A 15,868-nucleotide genomic window follows, 5' to 3' on the forward strand; every position below is an offset into this window, starting at 1 on the left:
CGTGTGCAAACCCCCCCCCCCCCCCCAAAAAAAAAAAAAAAAAACATCAACAAGGCTATGCCGCTGTAGATGAGATCGATGATAATAATAATAATAATAACAATAATAATAATAATAATAATAATAATATCGATGAAAAGGTTTCTTCAGCCATCATCTTATCCAAGAGGCTTCGTCAGCGAACTAAAAATTTTTGCTGGTAGTTTTGGCCATAATAGGTCCCTTCTCTCAGGTTTGGGAGAGCAGAGGACTATTCCCTGAGGCTACACTGATTACTTCTATTGTCCTGACTGATTACTTCTATTGTCCTGCCTGATTGCCCCATTTGCCCTGGTATCACCTCATCAGCATAACTAAGCCTATATTGTCTAAGAAGTCTGTAGTACGAACGATCCACGAGCGATACACAATGCATTTTGGGCATTTTTATTCGTTTGAAAACACCGTGTTGATGGCGAAGTTTGAAGGAAAACTAGATGAATCACGTGATGGTGAATCGTTGTGTGTCGCAAGGCAAAGACGTCCTGGCGTGACGTCACGAAGAAGGGGGCGGGACCTTCTGAAACTTGCAATTTCCGGGGGCATTTTGAAGTACTTTTGGGACACTTTCACTTATTTTTTATTGGTGTTTTTGCATTTGACTAAAAATATCAGCCTGTGTGTTTTGGGTATTTTAGATGCTATAAAACGTTTTTCTGGTGTCAGTTAGGAAACAAAAAAAATGGTGTCGGTTGTCCTTTAAAGGGGAAAAAAATGAAAGCACATTTTGGTATTTGTGCAAAACATCATGCAAAAAAAATGTTTATTTCTTACCCTGCTTACTTGATATACGATCACCATAAATTCCGCTCACCTTTCTTTTAACAGAATGAATAAGTCCAGATATCCAGTCATGATTTCAATTTCAATCTTTTCCACTTAGTCCGCCGAGATTTACTGCTGATCGTCACTCGCCTCCTCCGGGCTTCCAAAACTCTCCCTTCTCAGTCTTTGGATCTCGGTGTTGAGTCCCAGTAATGTTTGAGCCAGCTGGAGATCCTGCGAACGCATCTCCAACTGTGTGATAGCAAAACAAATTCAATGGGGCTATCGTATGCTAAAATGAAATTGTTATTGAGGTGGTACAGGAGATTAAAAAAAAAAAGTTCCGGAATGATTGACACCTCGGTTTACAAACCCCTTGGCTTACGAACTTTTTGGTTTGCGAACGTTATATTTATGAAATTTTTACCTTGGCATACGGACTATTTTTTGGGATACACACAGAGCTGCCACAATGAGTGATGTGTCGTTCGCGAATGACCCCCGTTCTCCTAAAAGAAAATGGCAGCCGGCTTGTTTTGGTCCTCTATTCCCCGCCCCCATCGTCGGTTAAAGCCACGTGATTGGTCAAGAACGCAGCAGTGAGGGGAGGTGGTTTAAACATGAAAGAGACAGGCAGACGACAGAGAGAGATAGAGCAAATGGATAGAAAACAGTGGCATTTGGATTCGTTTCAACTTTGATAGTTCAAAGGCAGAGTGTAGACTGCAAGGTTAAAATTCCCATCAATCAGGCTCCACAAATAACCCGCACTAGCCATCAGTTTGAATTTGAAATGAAAATACAAGAAAGGGAACCAGCTATTAATGATGTTTCTAGTGTGTCTGTTGGCATCTGTTGCAATATCACAACTTCCAAGATGTACAACCCAGAGCTCCTTGAGACACTTTATGCAAAAAGCTATCCATTCCATCAAGCCATCAACGACCATCACAAAGGTAAATAAAACGACTTTATTATACAGTCCAGATTATTTCTTTATTTATAATACTATACCACAGTTATTATACATAAAATAAGGGATATTTTGTGTAGTTTTAAGGTTTAGATAGTAGAAAATGATGTTTTATGGGGACCTGGGAACGGATTATTCTCATTTTAATGGTTTCCTATGGGAAATTAATTTTTGGGATACACACTTTTCACCTTACACATTTTGTCTGGGAACCGATTAAGTTTGTAAGCCAAGGTATTACTGTAGTAGGCAAGAAGTGTGTCGACATACCAGTTCCGACCTGAGCCAAGTGATGGCTCCGTCTATCTGGGCCCTCCTCAACTCTTCATTGGCTTGCCGACTCCTGCTGATGCTAAGTTGCGTAGCACGGGTCCTGTCGTTCTCCCTCGTATCCACTTGAGTACCTGCTCCCGTCCTGAAGGCGTCTATTAGTTTATTCTTGATGTTCTCCAGGACCATGGTGGACAAGGTGTCCTCACTATGGCTGTCACGGTCCATGCCGGGTGCTCATGAGTTGACTTGCCGCAGTTTTCCGGCGGCTCTTTGAAATTTGTCCGGAGTTTTTCTCTCCGGTGGATGCACCGTTTCTCTCTTCTCCCTCTCCGAGGCTAGATCTGCCCGCCTTGTGTGGCGCAGCCTTGTTTTGTTACTATGGAGAAACACCCCCTCCTCCCTTGGGGAGCCCTAATAAGAATGGTAGAAGATCATGGACAAAGACTATTGTTACTTCCAATGAGAGCTGAAAAGACCACCCCCCTCCCTTCTTCCCAACCTAAGCCACCACACCCTCCCCCGTTTTTTTTGGAGGGGGTGCTTTTTGATTCTCATTCAAAGCTGCCCCCCCCTCCCATACAACTCTAGTGATGGGAATTCCAACTCTTTTTCGAGAGCCGGTTCTTTTGGCTCGGCTTACCAAAAAGAGCCGGCTCTTTTGGCTCCCAAATGGCTCTTCAGTTTTTTTGTTGCTTAAATTAATTAACTACCAAAAAAAATCATGTAAAATTATGTGAAAAACAAATTACTCATGTAAAAAAAATACACTATATCAAATATTTGTATTTATATGTCTTGATTTATATGTACACAGAGATCATCTACTAACTTTCACTTTCCCTGTGGCTACTATGGTCTGATGATCAGCTGTCACTAATTTGCTTTTCATATTAATAATGCTCTCATACCAACTAGTAAAAAATATAATAATTGAATAACAATAACAGCAACATTTTATAACATTTGTTCATAACGATGTCATAATGCTATCATACTAACTAGTAAAAAATATCATAATTGAATAATAACAGCATAATGTAATAACATTTGTCCACCTGTCTACCCCCCCCCCCCCCCCCCCCATGGATATTGACCAATCACATCCGGCTTTAACCGAAGACCGGGGGGGCGGGGAATAGAGGACAAAAAAAAAAAAGTCGGCTCCCATTTCCGGCTCCTTGTTAGGAGCCGGCTCTCTTCGTTCAATTCAGAGATCCGACTCGTTCGCGAACAACACATCACTAATACAACTGAACTGTGAGAAATGTGTTCGGAAGGGGTTCTCTTTTGGTCCGTCTCATGTACAGTGCGCACAGCATTTCCATCAAAGACACACACACACACACACACCACACACACACACACACGGACATCCCATCTGCTTTGCTTACCTAAATAAGACCTCCTTGTCAAGCTTAAGAGGCAGACAGGTCGTGCGAGGAATGAGACCCTGCTTCAGTGTTAGCCCGTTCCCCAACACAAAAGGCCATCCTACAGTGAAATACAACCAGACCCTTTGTGTTTCCAAGTTAAATCCCAATCCCCGGAGGCTATGTGGGATGCTTTTTGGCACCTGTAAAGCGTTTTTTTTTTCCCCCTCTTGACATTTTGCATAGACATGAGACAGGGGTTCGAACTTACGGACACGAGTCTTTGTCGAGAGACGGCACAGTTGGCCAGCGCTGCAAGTGGACGGACGTTTTTTTTCCTGGCAGATATTGCTCACTTTGTTGCTATCGGTGACCAGTCGTGTGAAAGAACATGAATGTGAGGTAGTTAGCCCACAGAAAGACAAAGTAGTGGCAAGCTACACAGTTTATTGTGTGTGTCCCTAAAGCACGGTTGTCAAATTCAAGGCCTCGGTGGCTCGTAATATAAGATAGGAAGAATTATTAGTATTAGTAGGAGTATTAACAAAAAATAAAATAAAAAGTATCGTATTTTGTTGAAAACAAACGTGTGAAGATGGAGGACATTGATTCGCTGTGGCGACCCCTGAAGGGAAAAGCCGGAAGGAAAAGCAGTACAGTGGTACCTCGGTTCACGAACTCTTTGGCTTATGAACTTTTCGGTTTACGAACGTTACATTTATTTAAAAAAATTACCTTGGCATACAAACTTTACCTTGGCAGACGAACTTTTTTCGTACTGCCTCAATGAGTGACGTGTCGTTTTTGCACGAGCCAACAAAATGGCAGCCGATTGTTTTTGCCCTCTATTCCCTGCCCCCAGTCTTCGGTTAAAGCCACGTGATTGGTCAAGAACTCAGCAGTGAAGGGGGGAGGTTTAAACATTAAAGAGACAGGCAGACGACAGTGAGAGAATTTCAACTTTGATATTTCAAAGGCAGAGTGTCGACTGCAAGGTTAAAATATCCCATCAATCAGGCTCCACAAATAACCCGCACAAGCCATCTGTACACCTAATGCAAAAAGCTATCAACCCAGCTAAACAGAACACAATTGATGAGGAACTAGGTAAAATTATCACAAAGAAAGCACCTACAAGGGATCATTCCTCAAGATGGTGAAAGAAGGCTACGTTCCTCATCAAGTGTTTAATGCTAATGAAAGCGGCCACTCAGCCGTCAACAATCATCACCAAGGTAAATAAAATGACTTTATTATACAGTACAGTTTATTTCCTTAATTATAATACCATAGCACATTTATTATACATGAAATAAGGTATCTTTTATGTAGTTTTAAGGCTTAGAAAAATAGAAAATTATGTTTTATGGGGACCTGGGAACGGATTATTCTCATTTTAATGTTTTCCTATGGGAAATTAATTTTTGGGATACACACTTTTCACCTTACACACTGTCTGGGAACCAATTAAGTTCGTAAGCCATGGTATCACAGTACTGTTGACAAGTTATCAAGACACTTTTACGAATGTAGACAGAAGTTACGTTTTTTTTGTGTGTGTGTTGTACAAAGTTAGAATCTGGCACATTCTAAGATTTCAAAAAATAATGAGGTTGGATTATTGGTGACTTCATAAATACATGAGTGTTGTGATGATTGTGGCTTCAGTCAATTAATTTCACATAATTTAGCAAAAGGAATCTAACAGGAACACCCTTCCGTCATTCAGTCATTCATTCATTCATTCATTCATTCATTCATTCAGTTTGATTGTGTGAATTTTTTAACCTAAGGCAGGGCAACATGACTTTCTCCATGCATGTTATGTTTCTTGTGTCTACTCCGAGTCTTCTTCTGACCTGGCTCCATTTTTTTCAGTGGTGGCGTCGGCCCTTTTTTCTTTTTCTTCTTTAGGCAGCTCAGGGGATTTGGGTTGTGTGGTTTCCTCTTCCTCTTCGTGCCCCTTCTTTCTGCGTCCTTCTTTATGATACCCTGTTCTTCTTTCATGTTATGAAGGTTCTGCTGCTGCGCCGGGCTCACCAACTCACCCATATGCGAGGCCTGAACCTGGTCTAGCGACAATTGGCTGGGTTTATCCAACACGATGGTGTTGAGGATGATGTAGAGAAGAGGCACCCCTGGGAGCTTCTTTAGACCTGTTGTCAGTTTGAAGTCCTGTACAACCACAGAATACATGTTAAAATCAGCGTGACATTGTTATATATGGCAACTTACAAGATGGCGGCGAGTGATAGCTCATGTGAACTATATTGCGATTTGTGTACAAACAATTAAAAAGTTAATTTAACTTTAAGGACAATTGACGCCTCCGGACAAGTTGTGTCCATCATTTGTAAAATGGCTTCAAATGACTTCTACTGAGCGTATTTTACAAAGATTCCACGGCGTATAGCTATATTTTACGTTTTAAGACTCACGCTGAATATCCAGGAAGTCTTGTTTTCGAGTTGCCTGACATGATGTCATGTATTTTAGATGATATAAAACGTTTTTCTGATGTCAGTTAGAAAACAAAAAAATGGTGTCGGTTGTCCTTTAAAACTTCTCCAAGATTACAAAAACTGTTACCTGTGTGGCAACAAAATAGTGATGTGGGTTTGTGGTTTCCAGCATGGAAAGCAGACACTCCGAGGCAGGGACTGGGCTCTTTAAATGCTGACATTTCCTCACTTGATACCTCTGCAAAATGATTTTCGCCCCGACAAGCTCTTTCCCGAGAGACTCCAGTTCTTTCAGAGCGCAGCTGAGGAGAAAACACATACATGTATAATCAAATGGTGTTATTTTGAAAATCAAATACAGTATACTCACGTAATCAAATACAGTATACTCACTTAGTGGTGCAAAGCTGGACCTCTCCCATGAGATACTTTGGCATTTGCTCCTTGATTTGAATTTTATTCTTTAATGCAGCTTGACAGAAAGTTCCGTCGATGAGAATCTGAAAGGGTTCCCGAAAGTTAAAATTGTATTTGTAAAAAGATAGCGTTTTCTTTGCTATTTTCTGACGTTTGATCTTCATGATGTCCGATTGATGGGAGTTTGCGCGAAAGCTTCCCGTATACTAGAAACTTCCAAAACGAAAACGTTGATAATTGAACTTGATTCGCGAAGGCGATTCGATTAGTTTAATAAATCTACTTTGTACACGGACTGGACAAAATTACATGATAGCAACGTGTGCTAAACCGGAATACACAACATGCATATTAAGTTCGCTTCCGCAGACTTCGTTGAGAAACAAGATTCGGAAGATTGGTTCCGTTAATCATACGTGTTTAACTGGGGATAAACATGTGGGAATTTATTCTTCTTCTTTTCCTTTCGGCTTTTCCCTTCAAGGGGTCGCCACAGTTAATTATTATTAACTACAATTATTATTCTTATTATTACGACTATTATTTTTCTCAAAACTCTTCAAGACTCTTCAATTGCTGCTGTGGACTGCAAATTTCCCCATTGCGGGACGAATAAAGGTATTCTGATTCTCTGATTCTGATTTATTATTATTATTATTATTATTATTATTAGTAGTAGTAGTAGTAGTAGTAGTAGTAGTAGTAGTAGTAGTGGTGGTGGTGATAGTAGTAGTAGTGTGGTGCACATTGTTCATAGTTAATGTTAATTGTTAATGTATTTTATAAATGTTTTATTTTCACCATAATAGAGAACACTTGTTTTCAGTATTTGTTTTTCATTTTATATTTAGCTGGTGTTTTATACGTTTCAATACATTTAACTATTTATCATCGTAGAAAATAGAATTAGGGATTTCAGAAACCATTTTATGTGTAACAATGTTATGGTCATTACGGTTATGGTGTTTAATCATTTACGATATTAAAGTATAGCATAATTGCTGACTGGCATTCCTCTTATTGTTGTATTTTCTATTTATTTCACGCTCGCGGCTTTTTTTTTTACCGGAAACGCTAGGTGTGGATTCCGGAAGTGCGTCACACGTACAGCTTTAGTTAAATGACAGCAGTCGTTTCGTCCCTTGTGACTCACAGCTAAACGACGTTCGTCCAGGATCCGGTCACTCGTTTGACAGATCGGCGCGTGAACCCTTTTCTATTCCACGGCACCTACTATGGCGGCCGCAGACCCCCGGTCGTCGAGTGACGGCGGAGCGGCCAGCAGAGGAGGGGATCCAGGCGGGGAGAGCCGCAAAGATCGAGACGTACCGGGCGGCGGCAATGGGGAAGACGATCGGGACCGAGGCAGCTTCGAATGCAACATTTGTTTCGACACAGCGAAGGACGCTGTCATCAGTATGTGCGGCCATTTATTCTGGTACGGAGTGAACGAGGCGATCTTCGGGCCTGTAGGGGCGTGAGGGGGTCCGATTGTTTAAAAAAATGACTTGCATCCGGTCTTTATTTACATATTTTCAAACGGTAGGATGACGGATTTACTAATGTGTGAATGTTTTTTTTTTGAGATCTCGTGAGAACTTTGTAGCTCATGCTGACCTTGCATGTTTTAACATGTAATGGTTGACTTTGCTTGAAAGCACTTACTGGCTCCGTTTATGCAGATCATTAACGATGTTTACTCGCGGAATGTCGCACTCGCTCAGTCGTGTTATGCTACAAGTGTCAGAGTTAAAACATTGACTGTCAACTTAACTTTGATCTACTCTGAAATTCAAACGATTGAAAATAAGCGTGTTTGTGGGGTTAAAGCAACCCGATTGGGAATTTGAAGTGATGTGATTTTCTGTTATCTGTTACATATTACTTAACTGCAGAAGATACAGGGCTTATATTGGGGATGTTTTTTTTTCCACCTCACCGTTCATTTTCGAAAACTATTGATCAACAGTCTGCAAATAATGCCCCCCCTCCCATTGTGGAGCGACATAATTTGAAGCATTGACAAATTAGATTTCCGTCAAGTCCTCCAGAGCGTTTCGTTTCAGCTGACACACGTCCGTAAACGTTATTTTCTGATTTAGAGTTCTCGTTTAGTTGCCATGCTTACTCACCCGCCAGCCCCCAATATCTCTGGCCTCCCCCGAGGCCTAATATCACCTTTGTAATATGATGCAACAATCGGTAAGGAAGCCAAGCGATGACATCAGTTCATCTGTTGCAACCTTTGCCTGGCTGTTGCAGTTATGTTCTCAACAGCTCTCAGAACGATATCGGCGACATTTTTATGAACGCGTGCTGTCATTTAAAGGACAACCGACACCTGCGGACTAGTTGCGTCCATCATTTGTAAAATGACTTCAAATGACGTATACTGAGCGTATTTTACAAAGATTCCACCGCATATAGCTATATTGTACGTTTTAAGACTCGCACTGAATATTCAGGAAGTCTTGTTTTTGAGTTGATGACGATGCTTTAAGTGACGTCACATTCGGAACGGCCCTGACCGAGAAAGCGACACACAATGCATTTTGGGTACTTTTGTTCGTCTGAAAACACAGTGTTGATCGCAAAATTAGAAGGAAAACGACATAAATAACATAATGGTGAATCGTTGTGTGTCGCAGCCAATTGCGGTAACACGCATTAAGAAGGTGTAAGTTGACACAAATTCCCAGCGGACAAATCAGCCCATTTCCAACAGAGCTTGTGCGCCATCTTGTGTATTTTTTGGCGGCTATATTGGAGCCCAGATCTTCACCGGTTTCATCGCTTGCAGACGGCTCGAAATGATACGGAAGGACTTCTTTAATCGATTGCAAACATTTATGCTTTCCTCTTCAGAACTATTTGAATCATATTCATTACTGGATGAGTAACAAGAAAACATCTTCGAATCTGAAGCCATTGTTTTGATTCTCGAGCAAGGCAAGACGTCCTGGTGTGACGTCACGAGCAAGGGGGCGGGACCTTCTGAGACTGAAACTTTCTGAGGTCATTTTGAAGTAGTTTTGGGACATTTTAAGTCATTTTTATTGGTGTTTTTCATTTGACTAAAATATAGCCTGCGTGTTTTGGGTATTTTAGATCCTCTAAAACGTTTTTCTGATGTCAGTTAGGAAACAAAAAAAATGGTGTCGGTTGTCCTTTAAAGTCAATGCTTGCCAATTAGCCACACACTGCCCTGGATTAATCACATGACTGTTGCACTTTGGGAGTCATGTGAGACCACATGGACAACTGCTCCATTCACTTTGGGCGTCATATTGTAGTTGAATATCCAAAAAGTAAAAATATGATTAATTCAGTTGTTTAGTTTGTGATTTGTCATGAACATCAATTTGAGCTTTCGCCTCATTGGGCTTTGTCCACATCAGCGAGCGGATTAAAAATGTTTTTGTCAAAGTGCTGTAGATCAATAATCATGTGCCCTTTCTGTCTTTTGCAGCTGGCCATGTCTCCATCAAGTAAGTCCATCATTTTACCTCATTTACTGCCAGTCACATTCTCATTACATTTGCGTGTGATGTAACGTAGAAATCGGCACAAGTTAAGATAACCCAGTACAAGCTTAAACAAACTAAAGCTTTTAATGCTTCTGTTTACCACTTCTTTCTCTGCGGCACACTTTGGCTGGATTTAGACTGCGTGGTTCAAATGGCACGGAATGGGAAACACGGTTGACTGATGGATAAAATTTTAAAATTAAATCTTATTAAAAAAAATAAGTGATGGCTAGTTGAACACAACAGATGGAACAACACATGTAGACAGGTAATAAATTGAACAATACTTGCAGAGTTTTGGATGTATTCTTCATCCTCTGGGGGGAAAAAAAACAAAAACAAGTATTAGTCTTGTGTTTGGGAGCCTTTTCCTGAGCATCTTCATCTTTATTAAGTTCATAGAGTTGCTTGTTCTGTAGACACAAAGGGGACACAAGCCAGTGTCTTATTGTGCCGGTCCCAAGCTCGGATAAATACAGAGGGTTGTGTCAGGAAGGACATCAGACCTAAAAGCTTGGCCAAAACAAAAATGCCAATCAAACCTCTGAAGATGGAGGACACTGATTGGCTGCGGCGACCCCTTGAATGGATGTCGAAAGGAAAAGAAGTCTCAATATAAATAGGCATGTTGCATTTGTCACTTGAAATCTAGATGGAAATAGCCCTAAAAAAAACGGATTGAAGTGGTACTTAAACCTACGCGGTCAATTACAGGAGTTCTTATCTTATCCAGGTTACATCCGATTTACGACCGAGTTCCGTTCCGACCAAACAGTCGTAAGTCGAAATGGTCGTAAGTTGAAATCCATTCAAAATGTTGAATAGAGACTCTGAGGCTAAATGATACGCAAACTCCCCCCCCTGTGGTGCCATCACATGGTTGTTACCGGCCTGCTAGCGCATTGCCGTGCCGGGTCTGGAGGTCATGGTCCTAAGTACGGGTGGTTGTAGGTCGTGCTGGTCGTAAGTGGGGTGTTACCTGTACTTCAGTTTGTTTCATCCAAGCATTTTCAATTCCCTACGCTGCTCTATTCAGTGGTTGGAGACGAGACCCAGTAGACCACAGTGTCCTGTGTGCAAAGCCGGCATCAGTAGGGACAAGGTCATTCCGCTCTATGGACGAGGGAGTTCCAGTCAAGAGGACCCACGGTGCGTCCCCGTCCTCCCTGCATGCTTTGTATGTGTACAGTAAATGGTCTGACAATGTCGTTGTGAGTGATTGTTTGTGTTGGACTCCAGGTTGAAAACTCCACCGCGGCCTCAAGGACAGAGAACTGAGCCAGAAAGCAGAGGCGGGGTGAGTGTTTTTTTTTTTTTTTTGTGTGTGACATTGACACGACAAGGATAAAAGTTAATTTTACCTACACAGGAAGTGAAAATTAAATGTGGCTCCTCTCACTTCAATGTACAGTGTATACCTCGGTTTACAGACCACTTGGCTTACGAACTTTTCAGTTGACGAATGTTATGAAAAATTTAGCTTGGCATACGAACTTTTTTCGTACATGGAGCTGCCTCAAAGACTGATGTCGTCCGCGAACGAGCCCGTTCTAACAACAAAATGGCAACCGACTGTTTTTGTCCTCTATTTCCCGCCCCCAGTCTTCGGTTAACGCCACATGATTGGTCAAGAACGCAGCAGTGAGGGAAGGTGGTTTAAACATTAAAGAGACAGGCAGACGACAGTGTGAGAGTTTCAACTTTGATAGACCTTGCAGAGTGTAGACTGCAAGGTTAAAATATCCCATCATTCAGGCTCCACAAACAAGCCATCTGTACACTTGATGCCAAAAGCTATCAACCCAGATAAACAGAACATAATTGATGAGGAACTCGATTATCATCACCTACAAGGGATCATTCCTCACGATGGTGAAAGAAGAAGGCTACGTTCCTCATCAAGTGTTTAATGTTGATGAAACCGGCCACTCCATTCCAGCAAGCCATCAACGACCATCACAAAGGTAAATAAAACAACTTTATTATACAGTACAGTTTATTTCTTTAATTATAATACGATAGCACACTTATAATGCATAAAATAAGGTCTATTTTGTGTAGTTTTAAGGCTTAGAAAATTAGAAAGTCGAAAATTATGTTTTATGGGGACCTGGGAACGGATTATTCTCATTGTAATGGTTTCCTATGGGAAATATTTTTTTGGGATACACACTTTTTGCCTTACACACTCTCTCTGGGAAACAATTAAGTAAGCCAAGGTATCACTGTAGTAGCCAAGATGGTGCAAAATGATTTTTTTAATGTTTGACATGGCTTTGGCTTCAGCATAAAAAAAACAATGTCGCTTTTGTGGCATTGCAGGAAAGCAACACTGACACCCAGTGGCCACATCTTGTATAAAATTAGCATGTAAAAAACACATGCAATACATTTTCAATATTTCCACCATTTCAAAGTGACTTACGTCTTTCAGATGTTCCAAGGTTTCAGCGACACCAGTTTTCACATGTCGTTCGGCATCGGCGCTTTCCCATTCGGCTTCTTCACGACCGTCTTCAACGGCAACGACCCTTTTCACCGGGCAGGTAGTTTTATCACTTGTGATAAAAGATGATTGTAGTATACAGTACAGTGATCCCTTGCTACTTCACGGTTTCAGTGTGGAGCCACATTAGTGCAGATACTCAGTGTCACCCTTGTATCTATCAGGGGAAGATTGATGAGTGTCTCGCAAGACGTATGAAATTAGCGTTATTGTATTCGAGTTCAGGGTGTACTTACTTACCTAAGGTTGCAGCGAGATTGGAAACAGCAGACCTCCAACAGAAACAAGACACACTGGCAGGATGTTAGCAAAAGTATATTGGGGTATATAGCATATTTACACAGGGAATTACTGTACAACAGAACTAAATATATTCCAATTAAGCCAGAATACAAAAAGATGAACAGGATTTTTTTTTGTGACCCATATAAAGACGTCTGAGATCTCAGATGAATAAAAATAACTTTGTTTGACCATAAAAAAAGAAAAGATAAGGTGGGAATCCTCCTAACCGCCCTCAAGGGAAACAGGTTCTGTCTTTCAGGCTAACGAAAGTCTTGCTCTGTGGTGCATTCAAGGTCCATTGGAAACATCAGTATCATTAAAATAAGTAGCACTTTAATAATAATAATACATTTCATTTATAAGCGCCTTTCAAAACTCAAGGTCACTTTACAGTCACAGGATAAGTTTTTACCTGTGGGTGAGCAGCGGCAGCCACACGCGCCAGCGTTCACTCAACCCGGAAGTAACTCAAATAGATAGCAAGCTAGCTAATAGATAGCGAATAGATGGCTAATAGCTAGCGAATAGATAGCTAATAGCTAGCTATATAGCTACTAGATACAGTAGCTAAATAGCGAGATAGCCAGCTAGATAACAAGATAGCCAGCTAATAGATTTTCAAGATGTCTTGAATGAGGTCAACTGAAGACGCATAGCTGATGGATTGATTGCCCCCTAATAGATAGCTAATAGCTAGCAAATAGATAGCTAATAGCTAGCGAATAGAAACTAACAATAAAATGACTGTTTTAACAAGTCCGGGTTACAAATGTATCCCGGATTTTTTGTCGGGAAAAAAACATTCAGAATTTTTAAAAAATGGCTGTACTGTAGCTTGATTGGTTCCCAGCGCTGACGTCACTGATTGACAGCACAATATCTCATGGTTTACAGCCATGTGGATTCGCTGCGCATGTTCTTAGCCCCGCCCAGTACCCTCCCTCTGTCTTATCACGTGGGTTATTATTATATACAGTAACTATTTTATATTGATTTTCATCGATCGCGGATGGTCCTAGTCTCCATCAACTGCCATAAACGAGGGATTACTGTAACTTTTTAGCACCCTTTGAAAGGCGCTTATAAATGAAATTTATTATTATTGTTATTATTATAACTCTCCTTTGTGTCCTTGTAGATCAATACGCAGGTGAACCCCAAGGCAACGGCGGTCACGTCAACAACGGGAATTATAATTGGCAAGATTGCCTCTTCCTGTTTGTGGCTGTTTTCTTTTTCTTCTGGTTGCTGAGCGTGTGACTAAAGACGGATGAACTGACTGATGGGGAATGGACGGGGCTCGCTCACTGAGAAGTGCATACTTAACCGGAGCCACATCCGCATTCATGTTTTGTTTCTTATGAGGTAATAACATGGGTGTTGGCAACAAAAAAAATATGTCACATCACCTGCCTTTTCTTAATATGAAAAAGTAGAAAGCAGCTGTTGAATTGGCCTGCCGCCCGACATCCACACTCAACAGGGATAGTCGCTCACCGAAACAAGGGTAGCACATAAACTAATGGGATCAATATATGAATGATTCTGTCTTGGGAGGGGGTCAGAAAACACAGTATTATGTGACAGGGCGGGGGGGGAAGTCATTCACAGAGTGTAGTGGCGGATAAGGAAAGCTAACAATGATGGTAATCCTAACTTTTCTTGCCTCTTAAAGGACAACCGACGTCTCCGGACAAGTTGTGTCCATAATTTGTCAAATGGCTTCAAATGACTTCTACTGAGCGTATTTTATAAAGATTCCACCGCATATAGCTATATTTTACATTTTAAGACTCGCGCTGAATATTTCCGGAAGTCTTGTTTTTGAGTTGGTGACGAGTCCATACGTGACGTCACTAAAGGAACGCCCCTGACTGAAAAAAAGGACACATTGTAGCAGTCCTTCCATCACGTCAATGCATTTTGCTGTACTTCTTTGGTCTGAAAACTTCGTGTTGCACCAAAAAGAGGCAGAAGAGGGTGACAAAGGCCCGTTTCCACAGGCTGATTAATTCCTTACACGGAGCTTTGTCGCCATTTTCTGCCTCTTTTTTAGTGCTGCATCCCCCCCCCCCCCTATTGCCTCAAAATGGCACGGAATAAATTCTTTAATCGAGTGCAAACATGTATGCTTTCCTCTTCAGAACTATTTGAATCATATTCATAACTGGATGAGTAACAAGAAAGCATCTTCTCTGAATCTGAAGCCATTGTTTTGATTCTCCAGAAAGGCAAGACGTCTTTGGTTGACGCCACGAACAAGGGGGCGGGACCTTCTCAAACTGGCCACTTCCGGGTTCATTTTTATGCAGATTACGGACACTTTAAGTCATTTTTATTGGTGTTTTGCATTTGACTAAAAATATCATACTGCGTGTTTTGGGTATTTTAGATGCTATAAAATGTTTTTCTGATGTCAGTTAGGAAACAAAAAAGTGATGTCGGTTGTCCTTTAACAGGCCAAAGCGTAGCAGTTTGGTTCTGAGTAATTGGTTTTGTGTGTATGTTTAACACGAATTTGTCTTTAAAAAAATGACTGCCAGTGCACTGTGATGTCATTTGAACATGTTCTCAATCACTTTTTTTGTATAAATGGCAAAGCTTCCCAAAATAAGAGCAGAAGAATTGAAGAGTACAAAAAAAGTGAAATCTCAATGAACCATATTGGGGGGGGGGGGGGGGGGGTTTCACTTCATTATCAGGCAGGTGAGCTGCAGTTCAGTGAACTGTGTTTTTTTTGGGATATCGACGACTGTAAAGCGCATCCTGTATTGCCTGAGCGAGCGTAGCATTTGTGTATAGATTTGTAAAAAAAAATGTTTTTGTTATTTTAAATAAAAATTTGTTATGACACTGATAACCAAGATGATTTTTTTTGTAAATTTTGCCTCAGAAGGTTAACACATCTTCTGGATAGTGTCTACCATTAAAAAAAAAAGCTGTATCAGCTTGTGTTCCGATTGATTCCTGATCCTCTTTAGGTTGATACGAGTGATAATTTTGGGTCACATATTTGTCCTGGTTGAAAATGTACATTAAAGGCAACACAAAGCTATCATACAAATGTTTGTAATCCTATCTACTTTGTAAAATTCATTCAACTTAAAACAATGCATTTGTTTACAATTGAGGTTGACCCAATCCATTTTGATCTAGTTTCCAATGCGGCAGCTATAACTTTAATCAGGGTATGTCTCACTAGTGTTTACCTCATTCACAACTTTATTCGGCAATTCTCATGACATAGAGCG

General features: G+C 40.9%; 3 protein-coding genes across 3 annotated transcripts; 1 reads left to right on the forward strand and 2 right to left on the reverse strand.

Moving 5' to 3' along the window:
* Positions 1-182: 182 nt before the first annotated feature.
* Positions 183-2,537, reverse strand: LOC148883039 (uncharacterized). The gene is made up of 2 exons (XM_088986875.1): positions 2,048-2,537; positions 183-1,056 (listed from the first exon to the last, which is right to left on the reverse strand). The coding sequence occupies exons 1-2, from the start codon at positions 2,273-2,275 to the stop codon at positions 934-936; spliced, it is 351 nt and encodes a 116-aa protein (XP_088843001.1). The 5' UTR covers positions 2,276-2,537; the 3' UTR covers positions 183-933.
* A 2,114-nt stretch (positions 2,538-4,651) lies between these two features.
* Positions 4,652-6,660, reverse strand: utp23 (UTP23 small subunit processome component). The gene is made up of 3 exons (XM_088986873.1): positions 6,276-6,660; positions 6,010-6,184; positions 4,652-5,595 (listed from the first exon to the last, which is right to left on the reverse strand). The coding sequence occupies exons 1-3, from the start codon at positions 6,461-6,463 to the stop codon at positions 5,209-5,211; spliced, it is 750 nt and encodes a 249-aa protein (XP_088842999.1). The 5' UTR covers positions 6,464-6,660; the 3' UTR covers positions 4,652-5,208.
* A 732-nt stretch (positions 6,661-7,392) lies between these two features.
* Positions 7,393-15,564, forward strand: rnf5 (ring finger protein 5). Its single transcript, XM_089023851.1, has 6 exons — positions 7,393-7,737; positions 9,769-9,787; positions 10,863-10,975; positions 11,066-11,123; positions 12,261-12,372; positions 13,756-15,564. The coding sequence occupies exons 1-6, from the start codon at positions 7,535-7,537 to the stop codon at positions 13,875-13,877; spliced, it is 627 nt and encodes a 208-aa protein (XP_088879977.1). The 5' UTR covers positions 7,393-7,534; the 3' UTR covers positions 13,878-15,564.
* The last annotated feature ends 304 nt before the right edge of the window (positions 15,565-15,868 follow it).

This window comes from Hippocampus bargibanti, linkage group LG20 (assembly GCF_051943395.1).
Source record: "Hippocampus bargibanti isolate YZ-2025 linkage group LG20, ASM5194339v1, whole genome shotgun sequence".
NCBI lineage: Eukaryota > Metazoa > Chordata > Actinopteri > Syngnathiformes > Syngnathidae > Hippocampus > Hippocampus bargibanti.